General features: G+C 36.1%; 1 protein-coding gene across 1 annotated transcript; it reads left to right on the top strand.

The window, feature by feature from the left end:
* Positions 1-6,903: 6,903 nt before the first annotated feature.
* LOC121253673 (multiple RNA-binding domain-containing protein 1) lies at positions 6,904-17,477 on the top strand. The gene is made up of 16 exons (XM_041153681.1): positions 6,904-7,084; positions 7,688-7,795; positions 7,917-8,031; positions 8,811-9,499; positions 9,737-9,785; positions 9,896-9,978; positions 10,154-10,261; positions 10,359-10,464; positions 10,729-11,052; positions 11,982-12,046; positions 15,530-15,701; positions 15,819-15,923; positions 16,011-16,112; positions 16,192-16,365; positions 16,802-16,933; positions 17,019-17,477. The coding sequence occupies exons 1-16, from the start codon at positions 7,041-7,043 to the stop codon at positions 17,184-17,186; spliced, it is 2,544 nt and encodes an 847-aa protein (XP_041009615.1). The 5' UTR covers positions 6,904-7,040; the 3' UTR covers positions 17,187-17,477.
* Positions 17,478-17,914: the final 437 nt, after the last annotated feature.

Here is a 17,914-nt window from a genome sequence, read left to right as displayed (position 1 = left end):
TTCCAAAATCATATAAACATATTCAAGCAAGCAAACAAGAAATAGTAATCAAACAATCATAACAATAAAATGATTTACACGAATATATACAAGTATTAACCAAGAACAAATTGAGTGTGTACTTACAAAAATCAACGAAATGAAATATAAGCAAGCTGTAATCCGAAATGCATTACATTAGAAAGAGTGTCTAAAAACCCTAATCCATGTTCTTGAGTGCGTGAGGGTTTCTAGGGCACCACTAGGTTTTAACCCATACGGTTTTTAGGGTTTTTGGTCAAAACCCCTTCATTTCACTTGTGTTTTCATACAAAACTCAAAGTAGGGTAAGAACACATAATGTTGGTCGAAAACATGAAGGATGAACACCCCCCACCATGTGGTTTCAAGGGTTTCCAGAAAACCCTAATTTGGTTTTTATGAAAACATGTGTTTTTACCATTTTTGAACTCCCTTGAGATTTGGATCTCATCTTGAGTTGGAAAAGTGGTATGTGTCTATAGAAACTAAAAGGAAACTGAGCTTACCTTGTCTCTCTTTGAAGATGGCTAAATCTTCTCTTAAAAAGGAAATCTTCTTTGTTTGGTTGGAAATAAAGTGTGAGAAAGTGTGAGAATCTTCAAGTGAGAGTGTGAGAGTTGTGTGGAGAAGATGATGGCTCATACAAATTCTGAAATGGCAAAGGAAAAAGCCCATAGGCGTGTATTTCCTCTCTTTTCATAGTGGTCTTTTCACTTCTCCTTTGGTTGCCTCTAAAACCCTTGCATGGGTGACAAGTGGCATAGATTTCTTCTCCCCTCCTCCTCAACATTACCGAAAAGCCTCTTAGAGTTCCTATCTTGGATTGCATTGGGAAGGGACAAATTTAGGTGGCGTGTAGGGCTTCTTCCTTAGCCGAAAATCTCACATTTTTCCTTTTATGCCCTTCACTCTTCTTACACAAGTGAAAATTCATCAAGGGTACTTGTGTAAAGTTCCATACCTTTTCCTTTTCCCAACAAGCAACACTTGGCATGAGTGACAAGTGGCATAGGAGTGTGTCTTGCCCTTTGCCGGCCCACTCTTCTCCTCTTCTTTACATTTTGTTGCTACATCTTCTTTTTGCTCCTTCCCAAGGTAACTCCTCATGTGCTGTTGGTTCAAATTGTAAACTAAGTGACAAGTGGCATGTGAAAAGGTGTTGGTGAGTGTAGTGGCCGAATTCTTAAAGGTATTTTAGTCCTTTTATGCAAGTGTCTCTTCATCTAATCTTCTAGAAATTCTTTGCATGGTTGATACTTGGCAAAAACTGAATATGTAAGCCAAATTTTGAAATCCCCTTGTGTCCCTTCCGTTTCCCATGCAAATATCCTAGAAAATCCCCTTTTATCTTCCCTAGGTTCCATTTTTCAAGAACATCTACTTTGAAACTCAAAATTAGCCAAAAGAATGGGTCTAGGCATGTGGGAAAGGGTTTGGCCGAAAATCATTTAGTCTCCCTAGGTCATCTTGTCTCTTGTCTCTTCTAGAAGTTCTCCAGCATGCATGACAAGTGGCGAATCCCTCTAGGATAGGCGTGCAAGCCATCCTTTGGTTCCTTACACTTCTCTCTCCCCCCTTAGTCCACTGTCATGACTAGATACATATTGCAATACATATATGACACATGACAGTAGTGACTAGGGTTTGAATCATGCGCTTAAGGCCATTGGGCTTAGGTTTCCTTATATGGCCGAATTATACAAGGCATTCTAGGGTTAATTCTTACTTGGGCTCAAGTTGCTTGAATAAAAGATTTTAAGGCCTTTCTTTTGACTAAAAAAAAAAAAAATACTAGGGCCCTTAAAATATTATGGCAACTAACAATAAATCTATGAACCATGCTTAGTCAAGCTCGGGTTATCACAATCATCAACCTCAAAATTCCTACTTTCTTCATCTTCACATGACTCTTGTTAAAAAAGTTAGGAGCATTTACTGTTTCATGGGACAGCCTCGCCTCTTTAGGTGCAGTTTGGATAGTGAGATGAGAAAATATAGTTTTAGATGAAAGTTGAATAAAATATTGTTAAAATATTACTTTTTAATATTATTATTGTTTTGAGATTTGAAAAAATTAAATTGGTTATTGTATTTTGTGTGAGAATTTGAAAAAGTTATAATGATGAGATGAGATAAGATGAAACACTTTCACTACCTAAGCAGGTATTTTATTGCTTTTTTTTTTTTTGCTGAATAAGCCTCTTAGGCCTCGTTTATTTTCTAGGCCCAAGGTGTGGGGTGTGGGGTAATGAATAGTGGCTGATGAGTAAATCATTTCTTAATATATATCATAAATTCATAGTATACTATATAAATATCATAGTATAATATACTGCACTATATAGTCTATTAAAAAAAAGGAAGCCTAGCAGGCCAAAGCTCAGCCCAACGGGCCAGAAAGCCCAGAACGGATGAAGAAGTCCAACTGCCCAAATGAATCAAAACGATGTCGTTTAGTTGTTTTTATTTACACCCAATATCCAGTAATTAAAACGGCGTCGTTTCTAGGTGTATAAACGACGTAATTTCAACAATATAGGGTTAATGACCCTCCCTTCCCACACCTTTCTCCCATTTCGTCGATTTCCATGCCCCTACTCTCAGCCGTCTCTCAGCCCCTTGGCCTCTTATGCAGCCCTCCCCTCTCTGTTACGGGTCAGGTCCCGTAATTGAGACTGCTATGCTGGGCCACCTATGAGGGAAACATGATGATTTCATGGTTATTAGGCTCATGGGCCCACGAGAATAAATTATTGTTTCTTTAGTTGAATGAGTCAATTGCAAATAACCAATCTGATACAAGAAGTTGTTGGTCTACTGATTAACGTGTGGAGTTGTTGAGTTGTGTCTTTAATTTCGGTCTGTTATTCAATTCCATGTATTTCGGCAGCATGTGTTAGTTAGTTATTTAATTCCCTGTAAGTAGGCAAATATTTTGTCAAGTCAGTAGAGTCATTTGTCTATAAGTATTATTTGCATCAATAAACAAAGACAGATTATTCAAGTCAACTAATATCTCTGGAGAGTGATATTCTCGAACAGATCAATTCCTATCCAATCCATTAATATCCTATTATTTTATCCTAACATTGGTATCAAGAGCCGGTGCATCCATGCATCAAGAGCCGGCATACTTCCACAAAGCTAACACCTTTTGAGGTCATCTATGGATACCCACCCTCGAAGCTTTTTCCATTTTCTCCAAGTACAACAAAACTACAAGCTGTCGAGGACACCTTGCACTCTAGGGATGAGATACTACAATTATTACAACATAATCTTCACTTTGCACAAGCTAGAATGAAGAAATATGCCGATATGAGAAGAACGAAGCGTGTATTTCAGATTGGAGATTTTGTCTATTTACGTTTACAACCCCATCAACAACAATCTGTAGTCAATCGACGTAATCATAAATTATCTCCTCGTTTCTATAGTCCCTATAAGATTCTCGAGAAAATAGGGACAATAGCTTACCAATTGGAGCTTCCAGGTGACTTTAGGGTCCATCCCACCTTCCATGTCTCCGGCTTGAAGCCAAAGTTGGGTCGTTGCAGCCTCCTCTCCACAAAACTGCCACCAACTGTTGCTGATGGTTCACTTCGACTTGAGCCAGAGAAGCTTTCTTCAATGCAGAATGGTGAAACAAAATAATAAGGCTGGCGTCGAAGTACCGGTTCAATGGAGAGGTCTCGCTCCTGAAGATGCTTCGTGGACAGATTATTACAAATTGAAGAAGGACTTTCCAGACCTTGTGGACAAGGTCGCCCAAGGGGGGATTGTTACAGGTTAGGTCTCGTAATTGGGACTGCTAAGTTGGGCCACCTATGAGGGAAACATGATGATTTCATGGTTATTAGGCTCATGGACCCACGACAATAAATTCTTGTTTCTTTAGTTGAATGAGTCAATTGCAAATAACTAATCTGATACCAGAAGTTGTTGGTCTACAGATTAACGTGTGGAGTTGTTGAGTCATGTCTTTAATTTTGGTATGTTATTTAATTTCATGTATTTTGGCAACATGTGCTAGTCAGTTATTTAATTCCTTGTAAGTAGGCAAATATTTTGCTAAGTCAGTAGAGTCATTTGTCTATAAGTATTATTTGCATTAATAAACAAAGACAGATTATTCAAGTCAACTAATATCTCTAGAGAGTGATATTCTCGAATAGATCAATTTCTATCCAATCCATTAATATCCTATTATTTTATCCTAACACTCTCTCATGCAGCCCTCCCCTCTCTCACGTCTATTTGTTGTCAACAGGCTATTTCATCGATGTCTCCCCTTTTGTGGCCTTTCTCAGTCTCGGTATCGACAGTATGTAATATGTTTAATATTTAGGCTTTTATTTTTAGGGGTTTTTTTTATTGATTAGGGTTTTCTAGTTTTTTCTATGTTATTTTGTTTCATTGCACTTTTTTGATTCATAGATATTACTTTGTGTTTGATTCGTGGTAACTGGTATCCGAGATTTAGGGTTTTTGAAATATAGTAACTGGTATTCGTGGTAAATGGTATCCTGAATATTACTTTGTGAAATTGTGTTTGATACGTGTTAACTGATATCTGAGATTTACGGAACATATTTAGGGTTTTTTTTTTATTTTATTTTTATTTTTTGAATTTACAGATTTATACTATATAATGCATGCACATTTCATAATCTATTCTTTAGAAACACTGTCTTGGTTTTTGAGATGTGATGATCAAGAAAATCTTGAAACTGCTATATGGTATTTGCCATTTGCCAATACTCATGAAACTACTATATGGTATTTTCTAGTACTCATGAATTTGGCTCACAATTTGCAGCAAAATTAATAGTGTATATTAAAATCCTCATTGCTCATAATTATTAGGAAAAGGAAACATATGAGAAGGATATCACTGTTGGAACTGATAAATACCCTAAATGAAACATAGACTTGTGCCTTAGATTGCAGACATGGACCTACTGCCCAGGACTGGCTTGGGTACTCCCATTGATTGTTCTTTATTTGGTATGAAATATTGAAATTGTCATATAATCACTAATCAATTGCTGAAATGTGTCATGTAATCAGTATTTTTATTAAAAAATCCCAAACCATATTTTGGAGTGTATTTTTACCTAAATCAGTTTTTATACAATAGATTTTTTTAATACAACAGATTTTTTTAATAGAACATTTTTTTTTATAGAACATATCTTTTTAATAGAACATTTTTTTTTATAACAGATTTTTTAATGACAAATTAGCACTTGATTAAAATCGAAAATTCGGACCAAATCGGTAAAACCAGAAGTACCGGTTTAGGAGAGTAATCAATGCGGTATTGGTTCTTGAAAATGCAGAACCGGTGTATATTGATTCAGTCTCAAAATTTGTCCAAAACCGGACCAAACCGGACCCGTTACATCTTTAATGTCGTGCTTATGTTGGGTTCACGGGTCGTGTTATATATTGTCACCCTAATCAAGAGTTTATTTCGTGAATATGTTTATTTTTAAAGCATTTCCTTAACGAGTCAATACACTTGAATGCTAGAACCTAAAGTTTGGGGCATGCTACATTGCAGGAGTTGTGGTAGACAAGCGAAGACAGAGCCAGGTAGCAAAGCTAGTAGACAGGAGTTCTGAGGCGGGGATGGCAAAATGCTTTTTGCACCCAGCTGTAATAGGCCTAAGGAAAAAGGCTATAAAAAAACTAGGATTTTGCTCACTTTTAATGGAGCTCCTCCAGAACGAGAGAATGAGAGAAGAGAGAGAAATAGGAAAAGACAAGAAAATTACAATTTCATTCAACATACCTAAGCAGAGGTCACTGTCTAGCCTATAAGTTGTTAGCCTAACGGTAAGAATAAAACAAATAGAGTTAGTCTACATACAATCTCTAAAATAGGGACTGCTCATGCAAGTCCATACAGTTATGTTTAAAAAAATTTTAAAATTATAATAATATCATTTTTAAAATGATAATTTTTTTTTTTACCCTATTTATCAATGAGACTGCACACACAATCTCCGACTCAAGACTGCAAATAGAATTTGTAAAACAAAATAGACAAAGCAACAAAAGCATACCATAAAAGGCCACCAACGAAATGAGGCCGACAAGCCTGTCCAACATAAGAAAACAATTAACAAACTGGCCCAAGGGAACATGCTCCGGCCCACCATCTAATCGAATACTAATTGAAGTAAGTAAAAGGCCTCCAGCGTCCATGAGGCTTGGCCCAGCCCACTAACCCTATTTGTTGACCAACCCTCCAGCGTCTATGCTTTGACCGAAGGCTTCGTCGGGATGCTCGTCCCTCCTTCCATTTTTTCTTGGCTTGACTAAATATATTTTTAAAATTTAATTAATATCATATTTTTTTAAATTTATTTATTTTATTTAAATTTAATCTTTATTAATTAATATCATACATTTTTATATTTATTTATTTTATTTAAATTTAATCTTTACATTAACTATTTACTTTTTATATAATAATAAAATTTTATTAAATTAATAATTTTTTATTTAATTTATTTGTATCACATTTTATTATTATATCAATTTAATATTAATAATAATTATATTTTAATAAAATTAATATTAAAAAAATTATATTTTTAAAATTTATTTAATGTTAATAATAAAAAATATTTGATGAAACTCATTTGAAATTCTATTTAAATTTTTTAGTTAAAACCAAATAATATTTTTGTTTAGAGTAAAAAATTAATATTTTAATATTTAATAAATCAATCAACGTTCTCTATCTTTAACTAATTATTATAATAAAAATTTATTTTATTTTAGATTTAACCAATCCAATGATTATTTTTTTATATCAATTATGTAAATTTACTTAAACTTCCCATTTCGCAAAGCGAACGTGAATGCTCTCAGAACCCACTTCACTAATCCCACCTTTTGACTGCCTTGAGAAACCCTAAGAGTGGCATATGGTAAGCCGTGTGACACCAGCCTCGCCGGAAACAGTGTAAGAACCTGTGGACCAGCGATAAGAAGAAGGTAGAGCAATGGAGGATGACTTTAAGACCTCCACTGTGCATCCGCCGCTCGGGTCAGTCTCTCTCTCTCTTTCGCTCTCTCGCACACAACATCATGTTGTATACAAGCGCACGCTTGTTCTGGGCTATTTTAACTTATTCTATTTTGTTCTGCCCCTTTACTCTTGAGATTATTTTTCTTTTGATGAGTAAGTAAGTTTTTTTTTTTTATAGAATTAGGCATAGCCCAAGTATACGGAACAAGAGCTAGTCGTGCTTGTGTAGAGATTCAAACCATTAAAACCTATTACAATTGATCAATGGAATGAAGTGTTAAAAAAGAAGGTTTTAAGCTCTTCCACTAACCGCTTAGTCTATGCGAACTGGGACGGAAGTTCTTCCATTTGAAATCAGTTTTATGTTTTTGTGTGGTTATAGAGAAAACCTTTATTCATCTCCATACCTAGAGAGGAGAGACCAAAAAAAAAAAACGTAGTTTATCTGAATTTTCCCCGAGGATATACAGGTAGAAAGAACGTTGAAAATTTTGATGTATAAGTATTTTTTCTCAATGATTCCCCGTCCCCTTATAACATGGGCAATGGACTCAGTTTGTACTTTAAGAAGAAAGTGATTATTACATTTGCATATTATTTCTGTCATATTGCTGTGAGCAGGTCTCGGATTTGTGTGAAGAGTTTGCCAAAATATGTGGCGGAGGACCACCTTCGAGAATTGTTTTCTCAGAAAGGAGAAATTACGGATGCAAAGATAATGAGAACCAAGTAATACTATACCACTTTTTTATCTCTGTTTTTTTGTTTAATAGTTTTATTGTTTTCATTTTCTGAGTTATATATTTGTTGTTAATCTATGCCCTTTTATTTCATTTGTGGGTTTTTCTAGGGATGGTAAGAGTAGGCAGTTTGCTTTTATTGGGTTCCGGACAGAGCGTGAAGCTGAAGATGCTATCAAATACTTTAACAAGTCTTACATTGATACTTGTAGGATTACTTGTGAGGTGCACATTGCTATTCCACTATCTTTTAGCAGATTTTTATTATTAGATTTTCAAAATAGAGGTTTGCTAATTCTGTATTTGAACATTGATGATTACCATAGATTTGAAGTTGCAAATGTAAAGTTCATTAAGAAGTCCCATAATTATCTAAAATAGATGATTGTTGTATTGGTACCCTTTAGAGTGAAAAACACTATAATTTGGCTGTAAACTCTAGCTCATATGTGCAAAAATAACATCGAACCCCTAGGGCAAAAAACATTTTCTCAATGACGTCCTTCCTACATGTTTTTTCCTTGAAAGGCACCTCCAAAGGAAGTCCCTAGTACTTCACGGGTAAAGTTGTCACCCTATGCCCTAAAAATCTAACCAAGCCCTTGATATCTACCATGGCCTCACAAGAACTAATTACGACTTTGCCAAATTGATCTTCAAACCTGAAGCAACTTTAAAGCATAAGAAGTAGTAGCATAAGTGATGGAAGTGATTCCAGTTAACATCACAAAAGATCTATGTATCATCAGCAAAAAGGAGTCCCTTATCCACAGAAACAATCAACATTCTACTCAGGTCCTCCATAACAACCATAAATATTAAGGGACATGGATGGTCTCCCTGTCCTTGTCTCAACCCTTGAGAGCTGCAAAAGAAATCAGAGAGAGATCCATTAATAAGAACAGACAAACATCATAATCAGATAATTGAAAAGTGATATTTGCTTGATAGCAGGCTAGCGAGCCCCCTTTGCATACATTCACAATCTTTTTGCTTACTTTCAGATTGCTCGTAAAGTTGGGGATCCAGATATTCCTCGTCCTTGGAGTCGGCATTCTTTGAAAAAAGAAGATAAAAGAACTGATGAGGAGACAAAAATTGCTGGTTCTAAAAACTCAAGCCTTGCAGGATCTAAAGGAGAGAGAGAGAATCTTAAAAAGAGTTGTGAGAATGATGACCCTAAACTTCAAGAGTTTCTTCAGGTCATGCAGCCACGTGTGAAGTCAAAATTGTGGGCCAATGATACATTAATAACATCTACAGCTGACCAAAATGGTGATGTCAGCAAGAGGGAAACTCAAGAAAAGGAGGAACGCAAAAAGAAATCAGTTCCAGTGCACATTGAGCTAGACGAGTCTGACATTTCTGATAATTATGAAGCTGAAAAATCACCTAGTCTTGGTCATGATGAAGTCATTTCAGATATGGATTACTTCAAGAGCAGAGTAAAACAAAAATGGTCAGACTCAGAAAGTAGCGACGATGATCACGACAATGATGACAAAGAGGATGAAGAGGAAGGCCTTGAGAGCCAGGATACTCATGAAGTAGAGGATAAAGAGGAAGGCCTTTCACAGGACCCTGATGGTAAAATACCTAAATCATGTCACCCATCATCAAGTTTGAAAGATGATAAAGATGAAGTTCTTGAGACTGGTCGCCTTTTTGTCCGCAATCTGCCATATACTGCAATGTACTCATCCTTGCTTCCTCTTTTTTTCCCCTTTGCGTTTGTATTTCCTGTCCAGTCTATTCAATACAAATTTGGTTTTACTAACAGGAAAGAAAATGATATGTATAGTACAGTATATGAAATCAGTTTTTGTATTGTCGCAGACATATATTTGTAGTGTTTATTACCCTGCCTTGGTCGAAATATTTATCTTTGTTTCTAATTCATTTTGTTATTTTGATTTGTTTTTCTTAACAGTGAGGAGGATCTGGAAGGCCATTTTAGTAAATTTGGTGATGTCTCACAGGTCGAAATCCTTATCTTTGTTTGTAATTCAATTTGTTATTTTGATTTGTTTTTCTTAACGGTGAGGTGGAACTGGAAGGCCATTTTAGTAAATTTGGTGATGTTTCACAGGTCCATATTGTTATTGACAAAGATACAAAACGGTCCAAAGGAATAGCTTATATTCATTATGCAGTTCCAGAATCTGCAGTGAGGTATATAGTTTTCTTTCTGTTACAACGAGCTGCTTTGGCTACTCCTGTGATGAGTTTTAGTTCCTAATTGATGATGCCATTTAAACCTTTGATGGATCTTGTCATTTCCTGAAACTGAATTTATTTGTTTCATCGATTTGTTATTTAATCATTACATATTTTACTTGTCAAACAGGGCATTAGAAGAATTAGACAATTCAATTTTTCAAGGCAGATTATTGCATGTTATGCCAGCAAAACAAAAAAAAAAATTCCGAGCAGCAGGAGTAAGTAGCATTGACGTGTTACAATTTTTCAGTTTGCATCATGCATCACTATCTGCTTTCATTGAAACTGGGACTTTCACATTACTTGATCTTCAGGACTGACGTTTCTGCTAGTCAAACTTCAAAAACTTTTAAGCGAAAAAGGGAGGAAGAGCGGAAGGCATCTGAAGCTAGTGGAGATACTAGAGCATGGAACAGCTTGTTCATGCGCCCTGATACAGTATGTATATTAACCTGAGCAGTGTGTTCAGAAATACTCAATTGTGAAGTTTAGTTTCATTATTTCTCTCCCTGCACATTTCCAGAAATAAACAGAGGATGTTTGTTTTTGTTGTTTGCTTTATCTCATTTCTGCCCAATACTCCTAGCAATAGCATTGCGTAGTAATTGACCATGCATTGCTGAAGTGTGCTTCTGAGAGTTGATTCTGTGCTTTGTTGTGAAAATTGAGGCTCACCTTACATCTTGTTTGGTATGTTGACAGGTTGTCGAAAACATTGCTAGGAAATATGGTGTAAGTAAGAGTGATTTACTTGATCGGGAGGCTGATGATCTTGCTGTACGTATAGCTTTGGGAGAAACTCAAGTGATTGCAGAGACTAAAAAGGCTCTTACAAACGCTGGAGTAAATGTAGCATCTTTAGAGGATTATGCTGCTGGGAAAGTTGATAGTGTGAAAAGAAGCAAGCACGTTCTGTTGGTGAAGAATTTGCCTTATGGTTCTTCTGAAAATGAATTGGCGAAGATGTTTGGCAAATTTGGGGGTTTGGACAAAATTATTATCCCTTCAACAAAAGCATTGGCCTTGGTATGCATTCATGCCTTTTTTTTTTTTTTTTTCGTTTGTATTTTGTCACGGAATGTTCCTTTGCAAATGTTGATGCTTAAGAAGTTTCTATTTTTTTTTTTATCATCTTCTAGTTAAGTTACACATTCTTAATTCTCAGTATTTATGTACTGGAACTATGTGCTGACTAGAACCTGTCTAAGGCAGTTAACAACCCGGTAGAGTGGCCATGTATTGAAACTATGGGAACACTAAGATGCCAAGTTATCATTTATCTAATGTTATTTTATTTTATTTTTTACATTATCCCATGTTGGTGACTTTCTACTATCATAATCAAAGGACCTATGTATATGATATCCTATGTAGGTAATTGTTCTACTTATATGATGGAGATAGAATTGCTGAACTTGAAGATCTCCTAAAATGGATTTTTGCCACTGTAATAATGGGTTAATAGGAGTTTTGGGCTAACCTCCTTCTGCAGAAGTTAGTGTATGTTGGGGGCAGGGGGTGTCGATGTTGTTATTGTTGTCTGAGAGAGGAAATTTAGATATTTGCATTTGGACTCCAGCAGATGGCTGGCTGGTAGGGAAGAGGATCTGACTCGGGCTTGGGAGTGTTAAGGTCTGGGTTGGCTGGCCTGCAGTCGGAATTTGACCACCTTTGCAATTTAGATGGAGCCATACTGTTATTGCTCCAAGTAATTGGAAATGCTTTTTGACAAGGTTTCCTTCTTGGTTGTCTGCCATCAATGTAGTGTATTTAGCTAATTTCTTCTCTGTTAAGTTTGAAAAGTGACTTAAAAAAAAAAAAGTTTGAAAAGTGTTCCTGTTTACATACAAGTGCGAGAACATCATGATAATTGCCACAAGTAAACATCTACGTCATTGAGGAGTGGTATATTACTAATTTATTCTTCATTGATCTCTTTTTGGATTATATTTCAGGTTGTATTTCTTGAACCAGCTGAAGCTCGTGCAGCTTTTAGAGGTTTGGCGTACAAGCGCTACAAGTAAGTTTATGTTTGTCTCTAGATGCCAATTGAAGCAGTAGCTGATGAAGTTCTTATCCAATATATATTCTGAATATTGGCAGTGGATTTTGTTTGTCTGCTGAGCTTTGGAACCGCCCTTCCTAGACTTGATCTAATATTACTTCTGTTTTTTAAATTATTATTAAATTTCGAACAACTTAGCATATGCTCCTGTTCTAAATAAAATACTTCAGCCCCCGTTTGGATTCAGAGTTGATCTCAACTCATTTCATCTCATCTCATTTAATCATTACAATTTTTTCAAATTCCCACACAAAATTTAATAAACAATTTAACTTTTTCAAATCCCAAAACAATAATAATTTTAAAAAAATAATATTATAACAATATTTTATTCAACTTTTAACTTTCATCTCAACTCAACTCACTATCCAAACCTCACCTACTCCCACCTTTAGAATAGAGTGGATGTAATGCTTGGGTTTAAGACCCACTGGGTGCATATATGACATACAGAGCAAAGAAAAACACTTGGAGAAAAACTCAAATGCTTCAAAACGATACTCTTCAATCACATTTTGTTTGTCTGTCTTAGTAATTCTAGAATGCAAGTAAACATTATCATTTGTTGTTTTCATATGCATATAAAAGGCAATTACTATCTAAAACTGCCCTTTTATTTGCTGCTTTATTCTATTCAATCATACAGAGCTTTTACAGAAATTTTAGAAAGTACATCTACCATAGGATTATTTTTTTTTTCTCAAAAAAAAAAAAAAAAAAAAAAAAAAAAAAGACATGGCATAGGAGATCTTAAAAAGGAAAGAGGGGCATGAGAAACTCCATCGTGATTTCCTTTGAAGTGGGCTAGGGGATGAGTTCAAATCCCATCTGGTCTAGTGGGATAAGGTATTCTCTCCAATCTCTACCAGTGGGTTGGGAATTAGAAATATGAAGGTATTAATTGAGCTATTCTTGGGAAATGGTTGTGGAGGTATAACATGGTAATGGAAGCTTTATGGAAGTTGGTAATTGACTTCAAGTATGGTGGTTTGTTGGGTTTTGGGGGGGGGGGGGGGGTGGAGCACTATGGAGGTACAAGGGGTTCATGGAGTGGGAGTCTGGAAGCACATTAGACGAGGTTGGGGGTTTTTGCTCGACATACTAGAATTGTGACGGGAGACGAATCTAGAATCAAATTCTGGTATGGCTTATGGTGCGGAGATAAAGTCCTTAAGGACACATTCCCTATAGTTTTCAGGATTCCACGTGAAAAAGAAGCATCAGTGGCTGACCTCATGGAGATGTCTGGTGTCTTAGTCCAATGGAATGTGAGCTTTATTAGGGCAGCCCATGATTGGGAAGTTAGCAGCTTTTCGGATTTTTTCAGACTCTTGTACTCCATGAGATTGAGTACTTAGGGAACTAACAATTTGTGGTGGGTATCCGCTAGAAAAGGTACATTTTATGTTCATTCCTTCTATAATTCCCTCACACATCCGTAGAATAATCACTTTCCATGGAGAAGGATTTGGAGAAATAAGGCGCCTTCGAAGGTAGCATATTTTGTTTGAACAGCTGCTTTGGGTAAGATTTTGATGATGGATAATTTACGGAAATACAAGGTGGTTATGTGTAGAAAAAGTGGCGAGATTGTGGATCGTCTTCTACTGCATTGAGGTTGCTAGAGCGATATGGGATGATGTTTTGAGAATGTTAGAGCTAACCTCGGTTATGCCTGCTATTGTGGTCGAGCTTCTGGCTAGTTGGATGAAACTGGGTTGTTTTCCACAAATCACAACTGTGTGGAAGATGGTTCATATTTGTATTCTATGGTGCTTATGGAAGAAACGTAATGATTGGACTTTTGAAGATACGGAGTGCTCACCGAGGAGATTAGATTACTCTGTTAAAACTTAATTCTTATGGGCTAAAACTGTAGATTTCAATGGCCTATGCTTTCATGACTTTCTTGTTTCCATTTCTTCCTTTTAACTAGGTGTTGTCTCTTGTATAGTCCCTGTGTACTTGGGCTATGCCTATTCTCATTAATACAATCGTTTACTTATAAAAAAAAATTGTTGAGCAGTTTGTTCTGGGAGTCGAGGTCAAATTTAGTCAAGCTTGATGGGTTCATGTGGGCCTAAGCTATACATTACATGGATGTTCAGTGTTCGTAGGGTGGAGGGTTTTCTGGTGGCCATACTTATGTTCTTGACACGTACAAGAAGGTGAAGGGTCCAAGAAACACAGTTGCCTTGGCCAAGTCTTGGCGTGAATTCAATTTGTCAATTGTAGCTCTGAAGCGAAGTTATTACTAGTTTGCTTCCTTTATTTAGAACCAAAGCTGGATATTACCTTTGAGATTAACCGTTTCATGGCTTCAACCTTTTAAACTTTCAAACAACTTGGAGTTCGAGCTGACGCCCCTTGTTTCCAGTATGAGCTGCTAAAAACATTGTCAGGTGTTGCCTTGGATTGGGGTGTTCCATTTTCAACTATCCCCGCCCCTCCAACCAAGGGGCATTGGAATTTACATGAAAAGGAAATAGATTTTAGACTTCCCAAAAACCCAAGCCTATACTTTTGTATATATAGGTAATTAGATCTGATCCACCCCACCCCAATATTACTGGCGTGTGGCCTCCACGTGCCTCCATAGCTGCGCACAACAAACTGCAGTGCACCACTACCAAACCATTGCCTCCACCAATGGCACCACAATTCGTACAACGGACTGTAAGAAACGTCATTTAAGACTTTGCCCCCTTTGTGGGGAATGGGTGGGGACCAATTCTTTGGTCCCAAAAGCCAATTTATTTTCTTCTTTTGCACTGCACTTGTTGTAATGGGGTGTTTGTTGGGGAACCTCACCCACTCCTCATGGATCTTGATCCTTTTATGTTAATGAAATTCTTGCTTTAGAAATAAAAAAGGGTAATTGAAGATTTAATTAAAAAAGCCACAAATGGTGTATGCCAAGTACACCAGAAGTATACAAGAGAACATCTAACTAGAAATAAAAAGAGACAAGAAATTAATGAAAATTCAGTCTATTAGGCTCCCTATTATCCTCTAGCGATCCTCAAAATCATTTCTTTCCCTTAAAATACTCAACACTAGATAGATAGGACCATCTTCCACTCTGTTCCGATTTTTGAGCTACCATATAACCCTTTCCAATTGGCAAAGAGGTCTTCTATTCTTCTGGATGTAACTTAAGCCAACTCAACTCGACAGAATATAAGCTGCCTGAACCACTCGACAGAATTTATGCTGCCTGAAACAATGTCAGGGTGCTTCGGTTAAGCTGAGGTCTATCATTATAACTTTACATGACCCGTTGACTCAAATTTGCATTAGAATACTTGGTTTTTGTATTTGTTAGAATTCTTATGGTTGTTTTGAATGCATTCACTTTTTTATTTTCCCTATTTGGATTGCTGCATCTAACTTTTTGATGGTCTAGGAGTTTCTTACCGTTTATTTTTAATTTAACAGGGATGCTCCACTATATTTGGAATGGGCTCCTGCAAATATTCTTAATCAAAGTTCAATATCCAAGACTGATGAAAAGAACAATGCCATTGGTGAGCATGATGCCAAGAGGATCATGCTAGAGCAACAAGTGGAAGGATTTATTGACATGGATATTGATTCTGATAGAATTGAGGTTTGATATGCGTTTCTTACTTGCACCTTTGTTTTTGTTTCCCCTTCGATATAGGATTTTTGTCTGTATTACATTTCTTTTTAACAACCATGCTTTCTTTTTATTATTGTGATTCAGTCGCGATCTCTATTTGTCAAGAACCTGAATTTTAAGACATCTGATGAGAGTTTGAAAAAGCATTTTATTGAACACGTGAAGAAGGGAAGGATTTTAAGTGTCAAGGTAATTTTCCTAGTCCTTGTAACTTTTTTAATGAGATTTATATTTCATAGTATTCCTGTTTTCTTGAGTATGTCTGGTCACATGCAGGTGAAGAAGCACTTGAAAAATGGGAAGAATGTGTCAATGGGTTTTGGTTTCATTGAGTTTGATTCCGTTGAGACAGCCGCCAATGTTTGTACAGATTTACAGGTACTAACAGACAGCAAATGACTTGCATTTTGCATGCAGTTTGGAAAACTTATTGTGGCTCTCGCATTCTCTCTTTCAGGGAACTATTTTGGATGGACACGCACTTATCTTACAACTTTGCCATGCTAAGAAAGATGAACGGGTGCAGAGAACAGTGGAGACGGATAAGAGTTCAACTAAATTAGTTGTAAGAAATGTGGCATTTGAGGCAACAGATAAAGATCTGAGACAGCTATTTAATCCATTTGGCCAGGTGATTCGTTACGTTAAGTTGCTTGTTGTGCATTTTGCTAAATGCAAATACAAATTAAGGCAATGTTCTTGCAAAGCATGAGAAGTTTGGAACCTTTATTTCTATAATAGTGTTGAATCAACGTTTGCAATTAATTTTAAAAATCAAGATGCAAGAACAAAGTGTCTCAAGGATAAAAGGTCCGGAACTGTTTCAAATTAAGTTAATATCCATATGTCAATTAATTTCTCCTTCTATCTTCTTTTGCAATTAACGAAGCATGAAAAAGATACCTAACACAAAAATGCAACTGAGAAAGCAGTTCCTTCCCCCCCATCCACTGACTGATTATGTGAGGTTTTATCACTCACGAGCCACGGTTTTTTAATGAATGATGAATTGTCGTATGACAAACTAATGTTTTTCTTTTGGACTTGACTTTCACGTTGGTGTGCAGATTAAGAGCCTAAGGCTTCCAAAGAAGTTTGGACATCATAGAGGGTTTGCATTTGTGGAGTATGTTACAAAGCAAGAGGCACACAATGCGCTTCAAGCGCTTTCAAGCACACATCTCTACGGTCGGCATCTGGTAAGTTCTCTAGACGTGGAGACCACTTTGCCCCTCCACACAATGGGAAAATTGTGACAACTGACCCCCCACGAATATTTTTCAGGTTCTCGAGAGAGCAAAGGAAGGTGAGAGCTTGGAAGAATTGCGAGCTAGAACAGCTGCTCAATTTGCTGAAACTGGGCTTCAGAATCCAACCAGTTTATCCAAGAAGAGGAAGCACATGGCTGTATTGGATGAAGAAACAATGAGGTTTGAAAAGAGTGCCGATTAGCATTATAAATTATAAGTTGAGATAAGTTGGGATTAGTCGGGATGCCATTCCGGACACCCGGTGCCTATACAAAAGAAAAAGAAAAAAAAGTTGGTAGAGATATAGAAGATCCGGTTAGGTTCTTTTCCATCATTGCCCTGTATTATTATAGTTAATTAATTGAGGTGTAAATTGCGGTTTTTTTTCTTGGGGCCTCCATGTAACTCTTCTTTTGTTGTTCCCATTTTTGCTTGTCTGATTTCGCAGATACTTGTCTGATTTTGTTATTATTATTTTAATTTTTGTAACTCATTTTGTTTTGGTTTCTATGAATGGTATAAGGAAAATAACATTAATTAAAGAGAACAAATTATGTTACTTATCAAATACACTGTTCATATGAAAGCACAAAACCCATAATGAGTTTGTATCCTACCATTTATATCGTGTGCTTTTTTTCAAGCAATTTATAATAATTCAATAGAGGCTAAACCTATATTTTAGAAAGGAAAGTGTTAAATGTACTCAAGAAAAATTAAAAACAAAAAAAAATTACTTCTCCTTGTATTAGTTATTGAAAATCATGAATTTCAAATTTCGAAAGAAAACTAATTTGGTAAGTAATGCTACTCTTTTATAAAAACTAATCAAATGTTATTAATCTTTTTGTTTTCTACATCATTCCAATATGATTTATTTTATATTATGTATTGCACAAAAAGTTGAGTTATTATAATTGCGTGTTTTGA

The sequence above is a fragment of the Juglans microcarpa x Juglans regia genome, chromosome 2S, assembly GCF_004785595.1.
Source record: "Juglans microcarpa x Juglans regia isolate MS1-56 chromosome 2S, Jm3101_v1.0, whole genome shotgun sequence".
Lineage (NCBI taxonomy): Eukaryota > Viridiplantae > Streptophyta > Magnoliopsida > Fagales > Juglandaceae > Juglans > Juglans microcarpa x Juglans regia.
The sequence above is the reverse complement of the archived record's forward strand: the minus strand, read 5'-3'. Positions and strand labels throughout refer to the sequence as shown.